The following is a 25,836-nucleotide window of genomic DNA, read 5'->3' on the forward strand; positions in this document are numbered from 1 at the left end:
TGTACACAGTACACACATTATGAGAGAGATTTGTTATAGCTATTAAAGCGAGTTAATGTGGGCACATACATCATTTGATTGTGTATATATATATATATATATAATTTTTAAAATGTACATTCCTTTATTGGCCTGTTTACCATTTAATAATGTTTGATTTATTTACTTTAAATTATGAATTTCAAATACATCTGTTATAATTTCATAACAAGCACCTGACCTGAACATACCGCCATGTCAAGTACTGTTTTATTTTTGAAAGACCAAATAAAACATCTAGGGTTTGTGAAATGGACAGCGGATGTAAGATGGGAGGGAAGAACCAATTTTGAATGTGTTACTGATTAAAAAGCCACTGACAAATTATTATACTTGAACCTTGGTCAACAGAGACCTTAATGAGCATATTGAATGCAGCAGTTCAATGACAAATAGATTTGCAAACAATTCACACAAATTTGAGTTTTAAAAATGAGGTCCAGAATGTTTTACGCCCATTATAGTGAACCACTGGAAGGGTCATTTGACTGTTATCATTAAGTCATAAAACGTCAAGCCAAAACCGTAACTAACAGTCAAATACAAATTGATTCAGGTCACCACATATTAACTCAGTTTACATATCACAGTTCTCCAACAGCAGATATCAGCAGGTTACTCCAGTTGTTGACAAGTGCAAACACAAAAACCTGTATAAATGGGTGATTTCTAGGAATTACCCGTCACCTTGAGAGCAGGCAGCACAGTCAGTTAAGTAACTCTAAAGCCTTTCTGCACAGTTAGGAAAGTATTGGGAGATCTGTCAGGATGTGACAGACAGGACTGATCAATTTAGATGCTCTCATTTAGACATTGAGAAACGAGCTGATTAAGTGTTAGTCTCAAGTACAGTGCATTATAAATAATTAGCAAGCTTCTGAAAACAATAAGGCTGGTTAATCTTGAGGGTCTAAATATTAAACAGCATATATACCACATGCAAACTACCTCATTTGCATACCGGCATAGGGCGAAACTAAATGAAGACTGCTTTCAAGTTGGTTAAATGCTGCAACAATGTCTCAGCAAGCGTTTAATATGCACTGCACTGACTGTTTTCCCTCAAGCAACTTCCCACTTGCACAGCAGGAACTCGCTGGTTTCATATGTTGAGTTAAGGTTGTTTTTCTTTGACCACACTGCCTCCTAGTGGTTATTCTAAGCTACTTCACAGTCAAGCTTCATTTGAACTCTGGAATCTTTTTTTTGTTTTTTGTTTTTAAATGATGGATGTGGTTGCCTGGTTACCACTTTAACCTTCACCTTTTTTGTAGGCAAGACTGAGATGGAAAGGTAACTATGGAGACAGGATTTATGCTCGGCGATACAAAATCAAGACATTGGACAGTCGATGCGGTTTTGCAAATAATGACGGAGGTACGATTTAAATACCAAGCACATGAAATGTTTACTTTTTTATACTCCATACATGTTTTGCCTACAGATTTCAATAATAAAAAAAAGCATTACAAAAAATGAGTGATATAAGAAGGGTAAAACAACAACATGATTAAAAATAAGCAATGGAAATAGTTACCGTTCAGTGCAAAGGGTTGTAGTGTTGGCGGGTAGACTTTCAAACCCCATCATCAACTAAAATCTAAAAATAACACTTGTTTCTGGTTCATACATTATTATGAGTTTCAAATCACTGGACATTTTAGAGTAGCACTTGTTTAAAATGTGTTGGCTCAATGGGTTAAAATGACTTGGCAAATAGTCATTCAGTGGAGGGCAGTTGAAAAACAGCTAAGGCTTAAGAAGGCATTCCTGCGTACAAACAAACAAAGTCACACAAGCTTAAACCGTAGTGTTCGTAACGTTTACAATTAGTGTGTCTGGATCGGTACAGTACTCGTTTGGTCACATGACCTTTCTGTTAGTGCTGCAGGTGCAGTACATTTTTACAATAAAAATGCAGTGGGCTCAAAGACTAACTTAATTTTTTCAAGCATACCTGATGTGTTACATGGTTAAAGAGGTAGATGCTGTCAGTTATGACACAAACGCCTCACCTGAACTGAACATACTGCCATGTCAAGTACTGTTTTATTTCTGAAAAACTAAATAAAACATCTAGGGTTTGTGAAACGGACAGCAGATGTAAGATGGGAGGGAAGAACCGTTACTTAATGTTACGGAGTAAAAAGCCACTAACAAATTGTTATACTTGAACTTTGGTCAACAGAGACCTTAATGATTGTATTGAATGCGACAGTTCAGTGACGAATGGATTTGCGAACAACTCACACAAATTTGAGTTTTACAAATAAGGTCCAGTATGTTTTACGCCCATTATAGTGAACCACTGGACTTCAGTCAAACTGCTTGTGCATGCTATTATATGAAACATTTTTGAAAATTTTGAACACTGCTGAGAGAAATTTAAAAACTAATTTGCAAGTTTATAAAACAACTTCTCTGGGGATGCTATTCAATTTCTAAAACGTTTTAAGGAAACGCTGATCAAGTTTGGGCGTATTAAAGTAAAAAGGTACATCCATCCTAAAATCATAAAAGGCATACAATTTGTGTGGAACGTTTTAGAGTTGGAATTGAAGTGTTAAGGTGAGTCTCTAACAACCACAATGACCAGGTGGTCCTCCTCAAGTTTCCCAAGAGTTTTCAGAGCAGCCTGGAGATACTGCTGTGAGAAGTCACATGGAGGAAAGGCATACAACATGCCCCCCATCTCTCTTTCTTTGGGGCCGCCGAGGGGCAAGCCGATGACCCCTGCTGCCTGCTTGTTCCTGAGGTATGTCACCAGGTTGCGGAGAAGGCGCTGTTGAAGGCCCGGTTCTGGAGGAGGGGCATCGCGGTCCATGGGCCCCTGGACGGCGAGAAGGACAGCATAGCCGTCCGGGCTGCCTAGCTTGATGCGTCGCGTCACCTCATCCAGTTTGGGCTGATCCAACCTCAGCCGCTGAGCGATTTTAAGCTGCGTGATCTTGGAACCACCTGCGTGGTTGTCTTTCATGAGGGCGTGGAGAAAGTTCACGCCCCCCTCAAGCATGTGCATGTTTGTGGGGAAGCAGCTGTTTTTAAGAACGAGAGAACCATGCCATACGCGACTGAGTGTTTGGGCATATTCGGAGAGCGTGCTGGGCTTTTTGGAGTCTGTTTTGGACTTGTCCGTGTGCGAGTCAGGGTCGCTCTCGCTTTTGCGGTGATGGCGATCGCGCTCCTCCTTTCTCGGATGCAAAGGTTCTTCCGGCGCAGGACGTTCGTCACTGGAGTGTCTGCTGATGTCGGGGGTGTGATCAAGAGGTTCTGAGGTGGAGTCTGGAAGACGGCCGCGACCCCTATCCGGGCTGTCTTCGGGAGTAGACGGTGCTCCGCCTCTGAGCTTTGACCTCCCGCGCTCCTCGGCAGGACGGTCGATGGGACTGAGGCTCCTTCGCTTGCGCCGCTCGTCCCAGTTTTTCCCGCGTTCTAGCTCTCGTTCCTTTACCCAGCGCTCCCTGCTACGGCTGCGCTGCCTGACCCGCCCAATCGCCTCCGGGTTTGTTCGCCGCTCAATTCCTTTTGGCGGACTCCATTCCCTGTCCGAAATGCGTTCTCTTTCTCGCTCCGTGAACAGGGGGTGTGAGGGTGAGCGAGCCCTTGCTCTCAGTTCTCGCTCCAGGCTGTGATGGCATCCGTAACCATCAGCTAGAATATCGTAATGTGGAGGCGGGAGCAAAGGCGGCTGGTATTGTTGAGGGTACGCCCTCGTCTCCTCAGCTTTAGCAAAATCCACACGCAACCTACGATTCGGACCGCCCAGAGGGAAGCCGCGCATTTGCGCACAAGCAGCCTGGGCTGCATCCAGGCTCTCGTAATGAATGTAAGCAAAATTATCTCCTTTCACATAGTCTATGGTGCGAATACTCCCAAAGCGATCAAACTCACGGGCTAAAACAGCCAGCGAGGTATTCGGGCCTAGTCCGCCCACCCAGAGCCGAGTCGTCGGATTGGCCTTCCCGTATCCGATCTTAATCGGGTTGCCGTTAATCATACGTCCCTGCATGGCCACTTTGGCCCGGTGAGCCATATCCAAGTTTTGAAATTTAAGAAAAGCATAAGCACCTCCTTGTCCACGAGCGGGCCGCTTAATAACGACTTCCTCGATAATTCCATACTTGTCAAATCCTTGTCGTAGTTCCACTTCAGAAATGTTATGATCCAAGTTGCCGATGAACAAATTCCTTGTGGCTCTCTGATCGTCCTCTGGTTTTAAGTCCTCCTCGGGAAGCTGATATGCATACGCACGACTTCTCTCCTCCAATGCGCTGTAATAGTCCAAAACACGGTCCCTACTGAGTCCCATATCATCAACGTAATGCCTGGGCCTCATGTCTCGAAGGGCACTACTCCCAGCACCCGGTGAAAGAGACCGCTGCCTGTAAGTGTAAGCAGCACTACGCAGAGATACATAACTCACATCTGGAGGCGTGACGCTGCGACGCCGCATGTACATGGGTTCAACTTTGAGTGGACGATCATATAGCACCAATCTGGTTTTTGCATGACGCGCTTCCCGCGCGTTTTCCGTGTGTCTGAAGTTGACATAGGCAATGCGACCCAGTTCTGGCGTGTGAGAAAGCTTGACGCTCACATCCCCGAACTTTTTAAACTCATGAAACAGTCCGTCCTCTACATGTTCATCAGAAAGCTGCGATCCAAGGTTGCTGATAAGTAGTGTCTTGTATTCTAGGCGCGCACCCACCGTGTCTGCGGATGGGGTCTTACCTTTAGGCAGGACTGATGTGGTTCGGAGAGGGGCTCGACCCAGCAGACCCAGTTCATGATGCGGGCGGTGATGCAGACTCTCTCGCTCCTCACGGACGCGCGGTTTGTCCCGCTCTCGGCTGCGGCTTCGTTTGTGATAAGCTCGGCTCTCGGCGAGCAGCAGCGCCAGCGGCGGGTTCGGTTCGCGCTCTCGGTCCCGCTCGCGGACGCGTTTGGCGAGCGTTCTGGACGGACTCGCGTCGCGCTCGGCCTGCCGCTTCATTTTACAGTGATGCTCCCGCCGCAAAAATATAAAATCAGCTCCGAGGTGAAATCTCACGGCTCCGGGAGATTTTGCACATCCGTGAGGAGGATCTTAACTAACGTTTGCACGAGAAAGCGTTCGCCTGGATGTAGAATTTCGCAGATAAAAATAAAACGGCAAACATTAAGGTCCCCTCAGCTGCATCTATTCCGCCATCTTGGACAAAAGGAATGTGCGCGCTCCGCGAGTGGGAGGAGCCTCTGCCGACGTCAGAACGCATCGCGTGACGCTATTATAGTTGTGGAAAATCAATATTGACACTAAAAATATAGTTATAGACACTAAATATGAAGTTCTAAGAGCGAAATGTATTCATTCGTTTCATAAGAATCATTTTGAAATGGATTACTATCCTACTGCACAATACTAAATATGTGAAATAATAAACATTTTTGCAAATGTAGTATGTTTTCTATGAATAATGCACACTATTACATACATAGCCAATGCATGTATCAAAATCGTATATCTATAATGAATAACGAAGTATGAATTTCATATGACAATCCAATCCCAACCAAAAGCTGTACTGTGATATACAAAAACATGCAAAACCTATTGCATTAGCCTATAAATCATTTCATTGCCATGGTAAATAGGTATTTTGGTAGTCAAAAAAATTCTAACTCCCTGAAGGCAATTTTACAAAACTTTACCTAGGTACAATGTTAAATACAAACTCATACAGAAGAAAATAAACAAAAGGACAAGACAAATTTATTTTCTTCTTTTAATGAAAAAAAACAGTATAACTGTATTAAACATTTTACAGCAAAGCCCACTCAAACTGACCCACGCATTTTGAAGATGAGACTCTCATATTTCATATAATGTGCCAACTAAGAAAGTCTATACCCTCAAAAAAAGAATAGAAAATGAAAATCAAACTAGGCAAAGTGTGTCAAACATGTTTCCCATAACATCAGGAGGCAAACACAAGTTGTGTCGATATTAGAAAGAACTAACACATTGAAAGTTATAAATTAAAGGTTGTATTTCATGGAAGTGCACTGATTTGGTTTCAAATTAAAGGTTGTATTTCATGGAAGTGCACTGATTTGGTTTCAAATTAAAGGTTGTATTTCATGGAAGTGCACTGATTTGGTTTCTTGATGTTTACCCCTGGAGTACATGGTAAAATGACAACACAATGCAAACCCCACTGTTAGGTGGTCAGTCAGCTGCACAGCGCAGATCTTCCACCCTAAATGGCTTTGGCCACTGCCTTGGTCCCATAATTCCCTGTGAGTTTACAGATCTGTCCGTGCCTTGGCTGCATTGGGCGCATACTTGGGCATTAGCTCATTGATCTTGCGGATGAAGTCGGTTTTCTCAACGCATCCTTTGCAGGATTCACCCCATTCCTCCAAAATTTTCTTCAGATCTCTTACTTTCAACTTCTTTAGGTCGACGGCGCTCAAGTCAACTTGTTTATCTAGAAGACGAAAAATAAATAAATGGCATGCAGTTCTGTCATTGATCCACCAAATTTGATTTAAAAACTAAACCACTTATTAATAATAATACAAAAAAAATTATTTAAAAAATTTAAATTCCATTTAATGGATATAACTCAATATATCAACCAGAGCGATTAATTAGTCATTTTGAGCTGGGCAGGATGCTTAAACAAACAGAACAATGGATATGATATGTTTATAGTCATATTGGTCAACCACTAGACAGACGCAATAAATTCGTCAGTGGAAACTTTTTTTTTCTATGCAAACAAACTTTTCAACTTACCATATTTCAGTTCACAGATTTGACTGTCCTTCTTTTTGAGCTTTTCACAAATCTTTTCCACTGGCACATGGTAACTCATTGGTTTGGAAACTTCATTGATTATTTTTGTTGCTGCATCACTTGTTGCCCCTATATAATAACACTGCACATACACAAAACATTAAAAGCAAGTATAAACAAGCAAACATTATGGAAGATCAAATGAATATTTCAGCCGAAAATAAAAATTAGCTGAACTCAGGCCATCCAAGATGTAGATGAGTGTGTTTCTTCATCAGATTTGGAGAAATGAGGCATTGCATCACTTGCTGAGCAATGAATCCTCTGCAGTGAATGGGTGCCGTCAGAATGACAGTCCAAACAGCTGATAAAAACATCACAGTACTCCACAAGTAATCCACACCACTCCAGTCCAACAATTAATATCTTGTAAAGAGAAAAGCTGCATGTTTGGAAGAAGCAAATCCATCATTAAGACATTTTAACTTCAAAATGTTGCTTTAGGCTAAATACTGGTCTCGTCTGAATCAGAAGAGAAATAGTCACAGATCAAGCACCGTTTACAACTGAAAACAGTCCAAAACAGCTCTAAACGAATATGTTGGTGGATGTGAAAGGACAACAGGAGATGGACTTTTTCACTGGAGGAAATGTTATTATTGACAAGTATTTTGGCCAGATGTGAAGGTTTGAAGTTATAATGCCTTAATAATGGATTTGTTTCTTATAAACTAAAGTTGTGTGGATTATTGTGATGTTTTTATCAGCTGTTTGGACTCTTATTCTGACGGCACCCATTCACTGCAGAGGATTCATTGGTGAGTGAGTGATGTAATGTTACATTTCTCCAAATCTGACGAAGAAACAAACTCATCTACATCTTCAATGACCAGAGGGTGAGGACATTTTCAGCAAATTTTCATTTTTGGGTGAACCGTCCCTTCAAACACACACTTACAAATCGATTTTCTTTTCCTTTGGCCTCTTTGCAAGATTTTAGAAGAGCTTTTTCGATGGAGTCACTGTCGAACTTGACGTCGTTGTCTTGTAGCGTCTGGTAAAAGCGTTCCAGGAAACCCACACAGACTGCAATGCAACAATCATACACAACTTCTATTAAATAAAATCAGTCACATTTATGAAAATACATAGTATAGTCAATTATTGACCCCTCTGTAAATAAAAGAATAAGCAATTATAACCAAAGGGTTATTTGAACAGGTGTGTCATCTATATATGATTGATAATAACCTGCATGATGTAATCAACTGTGTATGAGTTTCACTGAAAAGAAAACCCTTATAATTGCCTTTAAAAAGCACTAATATAGAGCACTTTATAATATATTTTGCATATATTATAAGCTTACATTATTACCAAAAAAAACGTTTAGCACCTTATAAGCCTAAAAAACAATAATTACTGATGCAATAATTGAAGTAGTTAAAGGAAACACTCTTCTAATAATAATAATAAACTGAAGTAAACTAAATATACAGTATAAACTGAAGAAGATGAATAAAACGCAGATGTGAGATGCTTTTGTGTGTCCAGCACCTGTTTATACTATAAATATATTACTCAAACTCACCTTCACACTCTCCATCCTTCAAAGCTTCAGTGCAGCTCGGCACGAGCGCCAGGGCCAGGGCCACAGAAAGCCCACTAAAATATATCATCCTTAAACCAAGCAAACGCTCTTAAATACTGAAATATGAAAAAGTGCTAAACTGGGTTTTGAACGACCATTAAAGATACCGGCTCGACAACACGCAATGTACCGATTCAACAGCGCTTCCTATATAAAAGACCCGCCCACTCTTCCATCTGATTGGTTGCCGGTCCACTCTTCGCGCGTCTATTGGCTGGCTCGGGACGTCGCAACACGCACTCGTTTCTGAATGGATGTGCAGTGCTGAGTCCAGTTGGCGGCTTGTGATTGGTTGTGAAGGTGAATTCTATTGGTGACGATGTTTGTAGTTCTTTGTTATCTGTTATTGTAAATTAGCTCATCATGCAGTGAAAATGAGCTATTAATGTGAAAATATTACATAAGAAGACCTGTGACATTTCCCTCACATTATACTGTATTTTATTGTCTGAAGGCAATGTTGGTTTCAAACACCTGAATTCACCTATTTTTGCTATAGCTCTTTAAACAATAAAACCACATTAGCCTTCATTTTCTTTTTAGACTTTATTTCGAACATGTAAATAAAAACTAATAAACAAAACAGGACAACACAACACAATACGAAACCATTTTAACGTATGGGGACGGTTGCAACACTTTTTGCATTTAGTTTTTCAGAGACTGTTTGCATTAGAAAGCCAGAGTTTTAATACAATAAAGCAACTTCAGTCGGCTTTAACATGTGCACATATGATTATATACACACAATTTATACTGGAATAGACAAAGTCAAATGTTGCAACTGACCCCATAACAGGGGACGGTTGCAACATTCATTAAAATGTAATTAAAACCATTCTTAATCTAAATCTATTTGTGCATAGACATGGTCTTTAAATAAGTTAGTTTAATAAGTTAAATTGGCTGTATAAAAACAAATAGTAAATGGAAAACAAAAAAATCAAGTAACGTAACAACCTTGTCTTGGTTAATTATGACATTTGAAATACAAAATATGAATTTAATCAGAATCAAGACACTAAAACTTAATAATAGCCTACTTCTGTTAACATTTGTGAAAGGTTACTGCACTCTTAGAAAGATGTGTTAAAAATGACACAACCGGTGTTAAATTTTAACACATTAATGTCACGTTACAGAAACGAGGTCTGGGTCCAAGAATGCAGGGAGGTGTCTTTAATAAAACAAACTAACACAAAGGCCAACACGGCACAATAAACAGAAACCAAAACATAACATAAGCAGATCTCAGAAACGGAAGCAAGCCATGAATCACGGGTAACAAACATATAATGAAAGCACACAGAGTGGTGAGAAGGTGGAAGCTATATAGTCCGTGGTGATGGGGATCAGCTGTTAGTGTAATGATTAGCCAGGTGTGTGCAATGAAACAGGTGTATGCGTGTAATCCTGTGAGTGGAGTCCGGGAGGAAGGGAGATGGCGACCTCTGGTGGGGAAGGGCAGACCTGCAGTCCGGCCTCGTGACAATTAATGGGTGAGTTTTGGGACAACGTTTTTTGTAAGTTTTACTCATTCATGGTTTTAACACAGTAAATGTGTCAGAAAGGCTATCACAAAGATGTGTAAACGTATAATTTAACACATTATGTGCTGTCCTTCACTACATACATTATGTTGAAGAAAACACATGCCATTCTAAACAAAATCTTCACATTTGATCAAATCATTGGTTGTTTAGCTTATTGTCAAAATATTTATTATGATGAAATATCAACAATTACATAGAACTGCATAATATATATACATACAGTTTTAAGCAGTCAAAAAGGAAATGTGCAACACAGGACAAAACAGTTATTTTCATCTCATTAGGTAACATGACACATAACCCCACCTTCACTTTTTTCCAAACTTTGCTAGATTGATGTACACTGGTGGCCAAAAATATTTTGAAAGAAGTCTCTTTGATGCTCAAAAAAATGTTTCTTATTAGCAATGTCTGTTCTCATCCATCTTTTACACAGTATAGGAGTATAAGTCATGATCAAAATAGCCTTTTAAAAGCCAACACAATGTTTTTGTCCACCGTTGGGAATAAGTTAACTTCTCCAAAGACTGGATCCTGCTCAGAACTTGACTGAACACATCAGAATGTGCCCTGGTCTGTACTCATGTCCACAAACACAAATGTATTCAGTCCTTCAGTGGAGATCCTGGGTTCCAATACGATATTAAGACAGAGAGAGAGGAGAAAATTCCACATTAGTGTCAATTTATATTTAACTTACATTTTGAAACCTTTTGTACTCTTAACATACACATATATGTGTGTGTGTGTGTGTGTGTGTGTGTGTGTGTGTGAAAGTAACAGCTTGTCAATAACATATACAAACATTTCAGCTGAACTGTAAACTAAATTATGTCAGATTTAAATTTTAATACTTATCCTAAATTCTGTTAAAAAACGCTGAGGTCCATAGAGAGACAAAGACTCCAATGGAGGATTTAGCCTTCAGCTTGTCTGCAGTAAAGGAGTAGCTGTTTGAGACAAAAACACACTAAGACACATGCAAGCAATCGCTATGTGAAGATCTTTCTCCTTCCTGGAGTAGTTAACCCACCTGTGCTCTGATATTAGGTACCTCCCTGGTCATGTGGGACTGCAATGGCAGAGAGTAATTTTTGCAGTAATTTATAAGTTTCTAAATTAAAGAATGCTTGATTTGGTATGAATGAATGATTTAATGTGAGTTTTACTGCAGTGCTTACCTGAATTGTGAACATAAAAAATGGTCCATCTTCTGATTGGTTCATTTGCTGTATAATAAACATAATGTTAGACATCACATATTTGATATAATGTTAGCAAATTTAGATTGTAAGCTACCTGGTCTGCACCAGTGACTCCAAAGCACTTATAACATATTGCTAATTATTTCAGCAAACTTTTAAATACTTCAGACATAATAAATAAAGAGCATTGCTGGCACCATTTCACTGGGTTTGGTGGTCATGCCATCATGTGACTCAGCGGATACAGAGAGAGATGGAATGGAACTCCAAGCTACAAAAGAAATGAAAAAGGGGAGGAAGGAAATCCTTCACATAGTGCATATTATATCTGTAGACAGAGTTTGTCCTTTTTTATACAGTATCACTGTAAGGAGTGTGAGTTTAGCTTTTTAAAATGATTTCTTAATGCATTAAGACACTTAAAATTTTCATTATAACGGTTTTCTATGGTAGTAAAATGCTTAATATGTTGTTTAGCATGTTTGCATATATATTCTGGGCTCAGCTGCTTGCAACATATTATATTTTATTAACAAGCTGTATACCGAATTTAGTTTTTATTTATTTATTTGGTCTTTATCACTGTCTTCCTCCATTAATTGCACCATATTAAATGTTTTTATATCGCAATTAGAGAAAATGAAATTCAGCGTGTTGCATTCATGTTCTGGGTTCATCTGCTTACCTCTACATACATAGTAGGCCTATATATGTTTATAAACTATACAGAATTTGGCCTTTTCATATCACAGTTTTTTTTTTTTTTTTATTGTGATAATAACAAACAAATATTACAGTATGTATAAAACAAACAGAAAATACAGTATGCACATAACATACTAAAATAATTTCAATAATAAACGAGTTATGGTTTAATAGTTCTTTTTCATATCAATGTCTTCATTCAATAAGCCACTTACGTTAAACTTTTCTTTATAATGGTTTTCTATGGGAGGAAAATGCATAATTTGAAAACTTTGAGCGTTGCTTTCATATTCTGGGCACATCTGCTTACTTGTATATCTAGTTTGAAACATTGATTAATTTTGTCTTTTAATATTACGTTCTTAATTTATTAAGTCACATTAATTATTTGTATAACTCTTTTCTATGGGAGGAAAATACTTAACATGAAACTGTTTATTGCTTTCATGTTCTAGGCTCCCCTGCCTGCAAAGTCCTTTTAGAAAGGCAAATAATATCCATGTAGCTTTAAGATGAATATAATATTAGTCATATCAACAATATATTGTTTTTTTTTTTAATTGTTGTTGGTCATTTAAATTTCAGTTTTTTGTTTTTTTTTAAATAAGTATCGGAATCGGTATCGGTATCGGCGATACTGGCCCTGTATTTACTCGGTATCGGATCGATACCAAAATTTTCCGTGTCTCACACCCCTACTCTGCAGCAGATTGGCCCTCCAGGGAAAGATTTGAGGAACCCTGCTGTAGACCCTTTTCATGTTAGTAAACATTGTGACATTTTTCTGTGGGCGGAGCTTAGGTGGAGGTCACATTTACATATTTTTTCAAGCCGATAATATAATGTGAAAACTATGAAAATGATGTGGCACCATTGATTCATCACTTTACAGTGTCGCAACTGCAGTAAAGGACCTGTCATAGTTTAATGAGTGGGAAGATGATGCAAAGCAATGCGAATTTAGCTGCATTGAAAACAGATGAGCGCACAAGTCCCGATTGGGGCGAAGTTCACGGGATTTTGTCCACAGAGTGATAAGATCAAACATTATTTTAACATATTTTATTATTTCACACTCAGTATTTTCACTTAAGTACTGCAAGCCACGCATACAGCGCCGGACATGACAGATGATCTGGCCTTCACATATTCCAAGAGATGGCATAGATTAAATCATTAAGAGCCTGAACAGCTGGGGTAAGAAATAAACATCAATATAAGAATATGTTAAATTGACTATAAATTGACTTTGCATGATGAATTAGAACATTCTGTCAAACTGTAGCCTATAAGTGCCAAAGTAATGTAAAATACTTTATATAGGCTATATGTAAACAAGTAGGCTAATGGTTAACTAGGCTATTATTGAAGTTGTGTTATTAACCAACTTTGCATGTGTGGATAATAGCACAACCTTTTTACAAAAATAAATATATAAACAAACAAACAAATAAATAAACCTTATGAGGGAACATGATGCGGGACTCCACTAAAACAGCTCACACTTTAACCCCCCCAATATTCATACCAAAACTACGTCCCTGGCTGTACCAACATCAGATGTTCAACTACACTGATATTCTATGGTAAAACAAGCTCCTTGACTACTGATTATGTTTTTTCTTCTTCTCTTGAACACATGGAAAGTAGCACAAACCCTTAAATAACACGTATATATCACATATGATTTACTTGTTTCACTTGTTGAACAGAATCTGTTGCAGGAATGACTCAAAGTCTGTTCACATCTCTGTGGTTAGATCAGTGAGCACAATGTGTCTTTGACCTTCATTATGTATGTTTTGATTATACTGTGTTGTAAATATAATACAAAAAAATGTCAATCTCCTCACATCCTGTCTTACCTGCCTCAAAGTCACAGTCACACTGATGGCCCATTAGGGGAACAGCCCTTTGTCTCTCAGGTGAGAATTACTTAATATTCAAGGCCATTGCCATTCCCTCGCATAGGCTTTCGATCAAAAAACATGCTTTGCTTTTTCAGTACTGAAGTACTTCTAGAAAGTTGATGTTGTACACGTTTAGCCTAATGTGAGATTTCCAACTTAATTTATCATCTATTATCACCCCAAGAAACTTATTTCCATTAACCCTTTTTATATCCACACCATCTATCTGTATCTGGACTTGTTTACACTTTTTTACAATTACCAAATAACATACAGTTAGTTTGGTTAATGTTTAATGCTAATTTATTTCTATCAAACCACCTCTTTAATTTACTCATTTCTAAAGTAATAGTCTCCAAAACCTTCTTTAATTTACCAAAGAAAAAAAATAAGTTTAATCTGCGAATAAAACTAATTTGACTAGTTTTGATAGTTTGCCGATATCATTTATGTAAAGCAAAAATAATGTTGGACCCAGTATTGACCACTGGGGGATGCCACAAGCAATGCTCCAGCACAAAGATGAATATTCCCCTTCACAAACTTTATTCTGTCTCTTAAATAACGTTTCACCCAGTCCAGTACTACTCCCTAATCCCATATATTCCAGTTTGTTATTAATTCTGATCAATTGTGTCAAAAGCTTCTCAATTCCTGGAGGACCACAGCCCTGCAGAGTTTAGTTCCAACCCTGCTCCAACACACATATCATGTAGTTTTCAAATAAGCCTTTAGGACTTGATTAGCTGGATCATTAGGGTTGAAGCTAAACTGTCAGTGCGTTCCAAACGGGATATATCGCCCTTCGAAGTGAAAACAATCATGGCCGCCATATTGAAGGGTCGTTCCAAACCGAAGTGCTCAAAACTGGCCACTTCAAAGGGCCCTTCGGAATGAAGGATTTAACTGATGGTCACTTCGGGCCCCCATGATCCTTTGCGCTGATTCTTTCCATGATGACGGCGTCTCCGTGTGGGCACGGGAGGATGACGCAGAAGGGCACTTCAAATCAATTAATGCCAATGTTGTTGAACTATTTGATCTGAATCCAATTTTACTATCAGAGAGTAATTTATGTTTATCTAAAAATGTGTCTAATCTATAAGCAAATACCTTTTCTAGAATTTTAGAAAATTTTGGAATTAAAGAAACACTTTCCTTTTCATTCAGGAAAGCGTTACTATACAATGAATAGATATTAACTGCAAAGTTCAACTAAATTCTCATTACTATTAGGTTTTTTCACACCAAGAAAGATAACTAGTCACACAGTTATGACTTTCATTTCTTTGAGGAAAAAAGGCAGCAAAAAGTCAATTGTGATACAAACAGTCTTTTTCTTTTTCTTTATTCAGTGCCAGAAAAAGGGTTGCAATGGTCCTTTATGGGTATTTCATAAATGTTGTAAATATTTTTAATTAAATAGAAAGAAATGAAGGCAAATATCAGTCGATAAAACATTATCTTTAATATTAGGCATTACACATCACAGCGGTTAAGTGAGTAGGAAAAAAAATGTGTGTATTTACATCTAAAATCCACACCACATTTATTCATGCTAGCACAATATATACAGAAAAAATACTTTGAGAATACTTGTACAAAGGTTTTCGTAGTTCTGCATGGTAAAACAAAACGCTCTTCAGATTTCAATGCAAAATACATAAAATAACTGCAGTGATTAGGCCATTGAAAGATTTTTCGCAGTTTAGTTTTAAAAACACATTTACATCAGAAAGTACAAGGCAGACAATTAATCTCAGTCTATACATGATTTGTCCCTCTTGACCATATAAATACAAAGCTTTTGAAGGATTATATACACAAAATAAAGCCAAACATGGTGTGGTACGAACTGTAATGCAGACCAGAGCGTTTAGTATCCATCTTTACTCATATGTACAGAGACCAAAAAAAAAGTTTTTCCCTTTGCTCACCAATTTCATCCTCTTAGTTTACCAGAAACGGTCATTTCCAATATATGGCAATCAATCCTTTCAGCAAAATAAACCCAATATTTAATTAGCAATTCACGCTTATCGCTGTTTACATGAACAGAAGGTACAATTGAATTATAGATGCTGATCAGGGCAAACTCATCATGTAAAAAAATAAAATATCACCCTCAATCTGAAACTCTGAATCCAAAACTGTCGGTTTGCCTCCACGGAGATATGAAACATGTAAAATATGTACACTCATTTTTTACGTGGTTGTTTGTGCCAAATGAGAAACCTTCATTTCATGAATTGTGATTATAATACGTTTTAAACTTATTTGTTGCTTGAATATGCAAGCAAAATTATAATGGTGAATGAATACAAGACACACAGTATCCGTCAGTCTGTATTTACATGCAAAATGTCTAGAAAGCCATTATAAGAAATGCTCAAAACAAAAAATATTAATGCTTTTTAGTTTATCAGTGCTAATATTTACAGAATGGGCCATCACAGATACACTTTCTCTTATAACACTTGATCTTTGCAGATTCCAGTTCCTTCCCTGATCATTCAATATTTAGTGTGTATAAAATAATTTATTAACCTTAAGATATTAAGGTTAATATAAATAATTATGAATAACTCATCAGTCAAACCATTTCTATATGTCTTTGGAGACATAACACTCTTACTTCATCATTATATGTCTATAATTAAGTAAACAAAAACCAATAATAATAATAAATAATAATCTACAAATGCATACCATCACCAGATACCTAAGTTTTACTTCAGGAGGAAGTGCATACAAATGAATAGACAGAATGGAGATACACTTGCAGTTGATGTCTGATTGAAGGAAAACAGATGGGAATATTAGTAATGTAATGAATTAGAGATTCCCACATCTAAACAAGGTCCTCTATCAAAACATGTGCACATTTTTGCTTTCCCTGGCCATAAAAAGCCTTTAGTGATGAACTATCAGTCATTTCAGCCATTAAGATAGCATACAGTCTTCATATCATAAAAGCACACAAAAAACGCTGTAAGATTGCCTAAAACTTGCCTTTTGCCTTTGATATTCTTCAAGTATTGGTGTTGAAGTACATTTCCTATTATGAGCAGCCTTAAATATATACTTTTGTGTTTGTATACCAAAATAAATTTTAATAAATAAAAAAAGTACTTTTCAAACTGTAAGAGATGGGTTGTTTTTTTGTGTTACGCTGAACATTCAGAGACTGAAAAGCTAAGGGCATGGTTGCAACTGGTTCAAAACAACATCACAATCTCCTGGGAAAGAGAGGTTACATTGACCTTCAAGATAAGGTTGGAAACTGTTGTCGTTAGATCATCCAGGTGCAGAATTCTGGCACAATACACACTTATTGCGAAACCTCAGAAATTTTGCTGAGTAATGGCTCCTCTTTTTGTAATTAAAACACAGTGCACCCAACTGGGAGAGGGATCGAGTCTGGCCAACTTGCTTTCTCTCTCACGTGGAGGGTTGTTCTTAACCTGCACACAAATTTTTAGGTATAAAACATGGAGTTTCTTTCAGTTTCAGTGGAAGCTCAGCCGTGGGTAAAGTGCACGTTGCCTGGCATTCTCTGACAGGTGTTGGTCTTCCACTGATGACTGAAACGAGCTCCCCAGTCCACCGAAGAGTGAAGATTTCAGCACAGTTCTGAGGTTGTATATTGGTTATAATACTTTTGCTTGGGTTAGTGTATTATTCATTCACGCAATATTGTCTTTTATTCATGATCATCCTTCTATTATGCACTGGTTTTATGATTATCTTTCTTGAATGAGTTTATGGTTTGATTATCATCATTTTATGCATTTATTTTAATCAGTATCACTATTATTGATATCAGCTGTGTGTATCAACAATAAACAGTTGTAATTGCTTGATTAGTATGGTGTACGGACCTTTTGATTGACACCTTCTCTCCCCGAATTAGCACCTCACTGGTCTCACATTAGTTTTGAAAACCAAAACAGAAACCATACTAAAACACAAACCCATAACATATTTTTGTAATTAAGTGATATAAAACCAAATTAAACCACATAATGAATTTGCGTATGCCTAACAGTGCAGATAAATTAGATTCTAAAATTAACGGGACAATACCCATAATAGCAATAATAAAAAACAAACAAAAAAAAGATTAACGTTAAATATATAGATTTTACCATTTGTCACTTTCTAGGATTGCTTTCTTTTGGAAAATGAAATTAAAATGGGCCAGCAGATTTAAGATTTTCCTGCCACTTAAGTTTACTCCAGACTCAATATGCAGTGTTTTGCTTGAAGCAGATATAATTAACAGTTTCACATGATATGAAATGCTAGTTAATGGTGTTGTGGATGAGGATGTGTAGATATACAGTACAAGCAATATCTCTACCCGACCCTCCTTTCAAGTGATGTAGCGTAATATTATCACCACCATTGAAGAGCACATGCACATTGTACATAAAAATTTGCTTTTTAAATAACACATACGTTCAAGTCGTCAGAAGTTAAAATGCAAAGAACACCAGGTACCGAATTTGCATCTGTCAGCAGCTGAAAGACTTATCGAAATCACTCAACTCACAACATAAAGCACACTCATGAATCTTGCCTTGTTTCCATCTTTAGAAATATGTGATATAATCTTTCATAGCAATATAGTATATGATATAATCTAAGATGTATTTATTCTAACTCTCTTTTTGTATTTTTTAATACTTTACAATTATATTAAAGTCTTGGAATTTTATAACTTTATAATTTGAATTTAGCTCTATCTAAAAATAGACTTCTTTATGAAAACTCAGAGGAACGGAAATCAATTCCCAAAGCAACCTACTGAGACCGAAAGCCGCTTTACCGTGAGGAGACATCTGTGAAATGGCTTTGATTTAACAGCACTTTGGCTGTGTTATTAGCATAACGGGGTAGTAGCGTTGAGAGTTGCTGATTTGCTTTCGCAGCACGACAATATTGTGGGTGTAATGAGGCTTTACGAAGATTGTAAAAGCCTCTTACTGTCACATCAGTGCAGATTCTCTCTGAGGAGAAGCTTCCCGCAACCATGCAGGAGGTAGCAGACGTTCTGTTAAGTGTTTTTAGGTCGGTAATTAAGTGTTAGCATGTTATATCAACCGCTGTGTTATTAAAATCACGTCTGAGGCATTTGTATTGGATTGGGAAGTATCTTGTCAGAAGAAATTGAGAATGTTTAGTCAATGAAGATATCTTCGTGGATCTGAAATCCACCTTTATGTTGGTTACCGAGATAAAATTTAACTTAATTTCAATTGTAGCCACTATCTAAGGAACCACAGATCCACTTTTGACCACTTTCTAAATAATTTTTAAATGATTAGTTTAAAAATATATATATAGACAAAAATAATAATGTTTTTGGTGCTCCAAGGTTAAGTGCTAAAGCGAAACCCAACCAGAACTGAACAACGTCTATTGGTAAGGTTTATCAACACTCTTTTTAAAGATGTATGATGCCAATCAATCAAAATAATTGTAATGATGATTATGAAGTGTTAACAAGTTGTAGACCTTGACAAGAGGTATATCTCTCAGGACACAAAACGTTTGGATCTGCTACACCTGAAAACCACCTGAATGTGATTTTGTGCTTCCTGTTTCATCTGAAAGTCTGTTTTCGTACCTTTCGGGACCATATCTGTATTATCCAATCAATATACTGATACTAATGAGGGGAAGTAGCTTTTGCTCTACAAGCAGTTTGAACACAAGGTTCATGGGCAACTCCCAATCAACAACCACTAAGCACAAAACAAAATGTCTCACTAGCATGTAGAAGCTCAGCAACATGTCAAGCACTTCTTAAAAGGTTTCAAAGACCTACACTGGATACATGGGAAGTAGAGGTTCTAATCCAGTCAGTTCTTGGGACTTTCCCAAAACCCAACCACCTGTCACACTAAAACCAACAGTCCAAGCTTAACCTTGCTCTTCATCTATTCTTCACTGATGCCATGTTCCCAGGCCACCTGGCCCTGCTCCTCCTTGTTAGTTAGCAGAGGCTGGGAGATCTTGCGGGGCATTGGCCTTGGAACCGGCCTCAGGTCCTCTTCAGGGATACACCCTTCCCTCAGGTAAGGTTTGTGAGGCAGAGCAGGCTCATGGTGGTGGTAGTGCGGGTGGGTGATGTGTATTGCATGTGGGTGGTGATGGTGGAGATGGAGGTAATGATGGTGGTGCCCATCGGTGGGCATCCCTGGGGTTACGCCCAACGGGGCTGAATGACTATGGCAAGGAGCGGGCTTGAGAGGGTCCAGAACTTCAGGCTCGGAGACGCTGTAGCGTACAGGGAGGTAGGGACTCTCGGCTTCCTCCGTGTCCGTGGTCCAGGCCTGTCTGCTCGGCATCGAGTCCAAGGTGTCGGCTCGAGCCGGAGGCTCGGAGGAGGACTGGGCGAAGTTGCTATCGCTCAAGGAGGAGACGCCACTGCTGGCGCTGCCGGACAAGGTGGAATTACTGCCATCCAGGCCCGATTGTGGACTGGTGGGTGAGGCAGGTATAGGGTGCAGGGGCGACTGGTGAGGAAAGGTAAACAAGGTGTTTATATACAATATATTGCATGAAAACCTTATCTGTTGCAGTGTTAACATGTAAGATCAGTAGGATGACATTAGAAAGACCTAAAAGCAAGGGTGCTCAATCCACCTCCTTGAGAACTCTTTATGTATACTTTAGTTCCAACTACACTCTATCATACTTGTTGATCTTTCCATGAACTTCCAGGGATAGTTCACCCAAAAATGACAATTATTTAATCCTTTACTCACCCTTAACATCATGAGGGTGAACTTGTCTACTAACCTGCATTAGAAATGAATTGTTCAGCCATGAAACTCTATTTGCGTTCTAATTGGTTAGTTCAATTTAATGTTCCCAATCAGATTTAGTACTCATATACTGTTTACCTATGAAACCAGCATATATTCAATGACTGCTGCGTCTGTGACCTAACTTAGCCCATCTTAGTCCTCATCTTAGCCCACCCCCTCCCCAGCACCACCTGTCTAGATCTGCTATATGGGGGAATTGTCCTTTCTCTAGCAGCAGCATGTTTCCTTAATTTTATGATCCGAGCATTTAGCAGAAGCAAGTCTACTTGCTCTGCAGCAGCAGCAGCGAAGCAGATCTAGTCCGCCAATACCAAACTTATGTGCATTCTGTTTACAATAATAAAGATTTTACAATCTATCCCGAGAGTTACCTTACCTTACCACACCAAAGGAGAAAACTGTATGGAATAGGAAATTAGGAATAAGGAAATTATTTTGTTTTATTTAAATTTTTTTGTGCGCAATTCGAAGTGTGCTACACACAGGTGAGTGGGCCTGTACAAACCACACTCTCCTCTATGTGCACTATGGACACTTTACACTATGGACACTTTACACTATGTGCACTATGGACACTTTACACACACTGCTGCGTGAACACAATCCAACAAAAGACTCAGCAATATATGTGACAGTGAAGTGACATTCAGCCAAGTATGGTGACCCATACTCGGAATTCGTGCTCTGCATTTAACCCATCCAACGTGCACACACACAGCAGTTGGGGGGAGCAGTTGGGGGTTTGGTGCCTTGCTCAAGGGCACCTCAGTCGTGGTATTGAGGGTGGAGAGAGCGCTGACATTCACTCCCCCCACCTACAATTCTTGCCGGCCGGAGACTCGAACCCGCAACCTTCGGATTACAAGTCCGACTCTCTAACCATTAGGCCACGACTTCCCCCACATATATGTATGTTTACATGCTCATGCACTACAAATCATCCTGCACTGTTCCCCAACCAGCTGCTGACTCAAATGTCTCTCTTTGCACATGTACAGTATTTGTGAAGCATTCGTATAGTTTGTATTTTTTATCTTCTATTTTTTTAGTTTGTATAGGGTAAATATTTATGTGAAGCATTCGTATAGTTTGTATTTTTTATCCTTTATTCTTTACTTTGTATAGGGTAAATACTTATATAGTATACTTATAGTTAAATCTGTCAGTAGGTTAGTTGTGTATAGGTTTATAGTGTTTTTTAATCATTGTTGTATGACTGTATTTATGTAGCACCATGGTCCTGCAAGGCACGACATTTCGTTCCACTGTATGTCCCCACATGTAGCGGAATGACAATAAAGCTCAACTCGACTTGACTTGACTTGAGTTGAGTTGTCATGACTGAAATCTATTCACAAATTCAAAAATGATTTGATGTTGTCCATTAGAGACTTGAAAATATGTTTACTCAAAAGTATGGCATTTCCCAACATCAGCAGTAAACATAGTAAGCAACACAGACTTTGTTTGTCTCCTTCTGGTATACTGATCAAATTTGGATTGAAATGTAGATCTCCAGAAGCAGGATTGAGCACCTCTTTTAGCCACTATCAGAGCTGAAGTCTACCTTCTAACTGTGACTAAATATTTCACAGTACAATAACACTTTTTAATCCAAAGACATTTAAATATTTCTCCATTGTAAACTTTTTATTTTAGTTTGCTTCCCCATCTAGGTGTCTAATAAACATGGCACTGTATATTATCAATATTGTTGGCTGTTGACAAATTGCTTTCGCTCTTTTTTCTAATTGGTATAAAAATGTCTGCTAAATCCACAAATGTAAAAGTTTTTCTGGATGACTGAAACCTTCGAATTTAATTTTACAAATGTTCATCCAACTGATCTTCAGAGAAAATACAACCCAGGCATACATTCAAAAACACATAATAGTTGCACTACTGATGCATACATATACAAATGCACATTAATTACAATATGAAACCAAAAATCTTAGGGAAACCAAAAACTCCCAAACACCCAAAAAATATTCTGAACCAGACTCAGGTACAGTTCGGCTCAGGGTGAGTTGACTGGGGGGCATCTGAGGTCAACAGGACGTAAGACATCTCGGAATACTAGTGTGGACATGCATGACAAGGACTAACAGGACACATCTAGGCGGAGGATACCTTTCTTAAAGAGCGCGCGGGGAGAGCTGGAGGGAGTTCGTTGACCTGGTGGTGGAAAGCATCAAAGTGCATCGAGAAGTGTCCTAAATGGGAGACACAGTTGGACAGAACCAGGGTTGGAAAGAGCACATGCCGGAACACACTTGTGCGCAAACACACGTTGCAAGCACTATGAAGGATTCTTTCTGTACTTAGCTGATGTTCAGAGGAGAATAATGGGTGGGAAAAAGGGAATGATGAACAATGCATCAGCGAAGGATCAATGATTGAATGTGGGAAAAACTACTGAAATGAAAGAGAGGATGCTACATTTGGGCAGTTGACTTGATGTGTAATATTTCTGTAATCAAAATGGCAATAGAAATATACCCCACCATTTTTTTTCCTTGTCCTTTTTCCTATAAATTACTGGCATGTGCATTTTAAATTAAAATAAACAATATTTAAAAAAGTGAACAATGTGTGGAAAAACGGTGTGTAAAAAATGTTATTTGTCAACCTCCCGTTTTCTTCTATATGTGGATTTAAGCTTAGGTGTGTGATTTACAGTAACTAGGTCCCTCAAGATGCAGCAACAGCAACCTCTGTTTAAAAAAGAGGAGGATATTTAATAAGGCCAAGTCCAATCTAATAAAGATTCCACAAGAAATCAACAATGTACAAAATATTTTAAGCAGGCATCTTTTGATTTCTTAACTCTATTGGCTTCATCTTTTCATAAATTCCTCCAAATAGTCCATGCACACCTTGGCAGATACACGTTCCAAATGTCTGTCAAATCAGCTTATGTAGCTAAACAGACATATTGTGGCACCTCATCATGCATAGGAGATCCAGTGTAACTAATGACAAAACATTCATCTTACAAACCATTCCAAAAGTGGATGGAATGGTTTCATGTCTTTCTCTTCATTGAAACCTTTCCTCAAAGATACTGTTGTTACTTACCGGGAGGAAGGGTGCGGGGGGGAATGGGTGGGGCCATCACACTCCCGACATGAGCAGAGAGGAACGGCAGAGTGTCCCTGGTGCCACTGTCCAAACTCCAGCTGCTGGGAGCTGTCAACACTGCCAGAAAGAACAAAGACCACCATCACCATACATATCATTACTGCTGGATCCTCATCTGAAGGTCAGATACCTCAGGAATTCCTGCTTAAAATGTTGAGGTTTAGATCCTGGTGTATCCAACCGACTGCTAAACTAACCTGACAAATGAGACTTCCTTAGCAAACCAGCTTCACAAAGAACCAGCTAGGATGTGCTGGAGAGTATCAAGCATGATGGTAAATCAGCTAAACTAGCCCTAATCAGCCTGGAAACTCTGGTATCAACTGTTAATTATTAACAAGTGTTTGGTTTATCAAAATTCAGCTTAACGTGCTTTACCAAGACAGCTGTTCTACTTAGCTGGTGAAGTTGGTCAACTAGACTTAGCATTCAGCAATAAACTTGAACAAACCTCTTGGTGAAGATGGTTTACCAAGGAAGTCTTGCTTTCTAAACCGTTTATTAGGCTGAGGCACAATTTGATAAACCAGAGATCAGGTTAATATCAATTTCTGCAAACAATTATGGCATTTTCAGACTGTTAAGAGCCGGGTTGGAACTAATAAACTGCATTGTTAGGCTGGTATACCAGTTACCTCAGCTCCAAACCAGCCTAGACCAACATTGAAACTCACCCTGTATTTGTGTTGGCTGAAACTGTTAATAAAGTACAAGTAATTTCCCTTCAAAGACTTGGTCTTGAATTGGTCTGGTTCGCCAACAGCAAAAATTAAGTCTTAAAAATTAAGCGACCATAAACTTTAACAGAACGTGTGCGGTTTCCAAATATTAAGGAAAGCTGTGATGCATATGGATTACACATCCAGATTGCATTCATTCATAGACACATAATAAATTGAACAAACGTTCTACTGGTCACAAAGTAAGTTCTTCATAAAATGCCGTACCTACTCAGACAGTATGCAATTTCAGTGTGTATTGTGGATTTCTGCCTGATCTGAGGGAATTGTGGAACTGTGAAAGAATAGAGGGATACAGTGGGTTCAGAGAATAATACACACCCAGTCATACCTTTCTCAGCCACAGAGAGATTGGGGTCACTGCAGGGTTTGCAGGGACCAATGACCTGATGGTAAAGAGCCCTCTGATGGTTAGTAGGCTGGTGGAAAATGCAAAAGAAAAATAGATTTTGATATTATATTACTGCCATCACCTTACCATTTAAACTGTCATGTCCTAGCTGCAGAGTCTCGTGGATTTAAAGAAAATCTAATTAGCCGTGTCTTGCGGTAGACGCACCTGTCCATTCTCGGTTATGTTGGGGTACATGGCACTGCTGGGACGGTCCCTGTGTGGTGGTAGGAGCATTAACAGCTCTCGGTTATGTCTGTATCTGTCAGGTAGTGATGGGGACCCAACTGGAAAGAAAGTAAATAAAATATATCTCAGTTTTAAGTTGAGACATTCAGCTGAGCTGTTGCCAAGGTTAAACTTTATGAAAAGTTTATTGGCGCTCACCTCTGATGCTGCCGTGCCCTGAGTTGATCATCTGAGACGGAGCTGAATGTGTCGAGCTCAAACTGGACGATGATGGACTGGGCTGAAATGTTACATTGGGAGCAAAAATACATTTAAAAGATCAGATATGGCATTCTTGTTGCTATGTAGATGCTAGGGTGTTCTGAGAGGTTGTCTGGGGTTGCAAAGGGTGGGAAATTCCCAGTAAATTCCAGAAAATCTAAAAAATTCTGAGAAGTTTCTAGAACTTTACCGTACATTTTCTGCTAGGTGGATGCTAGATTGATATGGTGTTCTGGGTGGTCACTAGGAGTGGTTGCTAGGGTGTTGTGAGAGGTTGTAAGATTGTTAATAAGTCCTGCTAGGATGTTGTTAGACAGTTTCTAGGTTCTTAAAGGATGTTTGGGTATTGATAGATCATAGGTGGTTGTAGGTGACTTGTCAGTGTTCTTTAATGCTGGTTTTGTTAGGATATTATGAGTGGTTGCTAG

General features: G+C 38.7%; 3 protein-coding genes across 3 annotated transcripts in view; all 3 read right to left on the reverse strand.

Moving 5' to 3' along the window:
• Positions 1-1,266: 1,266 nt before the first annotated feature.
• On the reverse strand, positions 1,267-6,008 carry LOC306875347 (putative RNA-binding protein 15B). Its single transcript, XM_079425849.1, has one exon. The coding sequence runs from the start codon at positions 5,030-5,032 to the stop codon at positions 2,603-2,605; it is 2,430 nt and encodes an 809-aa protein (XP_079281975.1). The 5' UTR covers positions 5,033-6,008; the 3' UTR covers positions 1,267-2,602.
• Positions 6,009-6,066: 58 nt separating this feature from the next.
• On the reverse strand, positions 6,067-8,607 carry LOC306875348 (mesencephalic astrocyte-derived neurotrophic factor-like). The gene is made up of 4 exons (XM_079425850.1): positions 8,412-8,607; positions 7,779-7,906; positions 6,821-6,962; positions 6,067-6,509 (listed from the first exon to the last, which is right to left on the reverse strand). Exons 1-4 carry the CDS (start codon positions 8,497-8,499, stop codon positions 6,325-6,327), a joined length of 543 nt encoding a protein of 180 aa, XP_079281976.1. The 5' UTR covers positions 8,500-8,607; the 3' UTR covers positions 6,067-6,324.
• Positions 8,608-19,789: 11,182 nt separating this feature from the next.
• The window catches only part of LOC306875218 (dedicator of cytokinesis protein 3-like), a gene marked incomplete at its 3' end in the record, with an annotated part of 249,864 nt that continues 243,817 nt past the window's right edge, over positions 19,790-25,836 (reverse strand). The window contains exons 49-54 of the mRNA XM_079425684.1: positions 25,346-25,427; positions 25,127-25,245; positions 24,899-24,986; positions 23,765-23,884; positions 22,817-22,899; positions 19,790-20,368 (exon numbers count right to left, since the gene is read on the reverse strand). Of these exons, the coding sequence (XP_079281810.1) occupies positions 19,790-20,368; positions 22,817-22,899; positions 23,765-23,884; positions 24,899-24,986; positions 25,127-25,245; positions 25,346-25,427 (1,071 nt within the window). The remainder of the gene's footprint in view (positions 20,369-22,816; positions 22,900-23,764; positions 23,885-24,898; positions 24,987-25,126; positions 25,246-25,345; positions 25,428-25,836) is intronic.

Source organism: Barbus barbus, assembly GCF_936440315.1.
Source record: "Barbus barbus genome assembly, chromosome: 9".
In the NCBI taxonomy this organism is placed as follows: domain Eukaryota; kingdom Metazoa; phylum Chordata; class Actinopteri; order Cypriniformes; family Cyprinidae; genus Barbus; species Barbus barbus.

Coding starts and splice junctions, on each gene's coding strand:
- LOC306875347 (XM_079425849.1), bottom strand. CDS start 5,032: ATGAAGCGGCAGGCCGAGCGCGACGCGAGTCCGTCCAGAACGCTCGCC.
- LOC306875348 (XM_079425850.1), bottom strand. CDS start 8,499: ATGATATATTTTAGTGGGCTTTCTGTGGCCCTGGCCCTGGCGCTCGTG. Junction 6,963..7,778: donor AAGGAAAAGAAAATCGATTT/GTAAGTGTGTGT, acceptor GTGTATGTGCAG/TGTTATTATATAGGGGCAAC. Junction 6,510..6,820: donor AATCTGTGAACTGAAATATG/GTAAGTTGAAAA, acceptor TTCGTCTTCTAG/ATAAACAAGTTGACTTGAGC.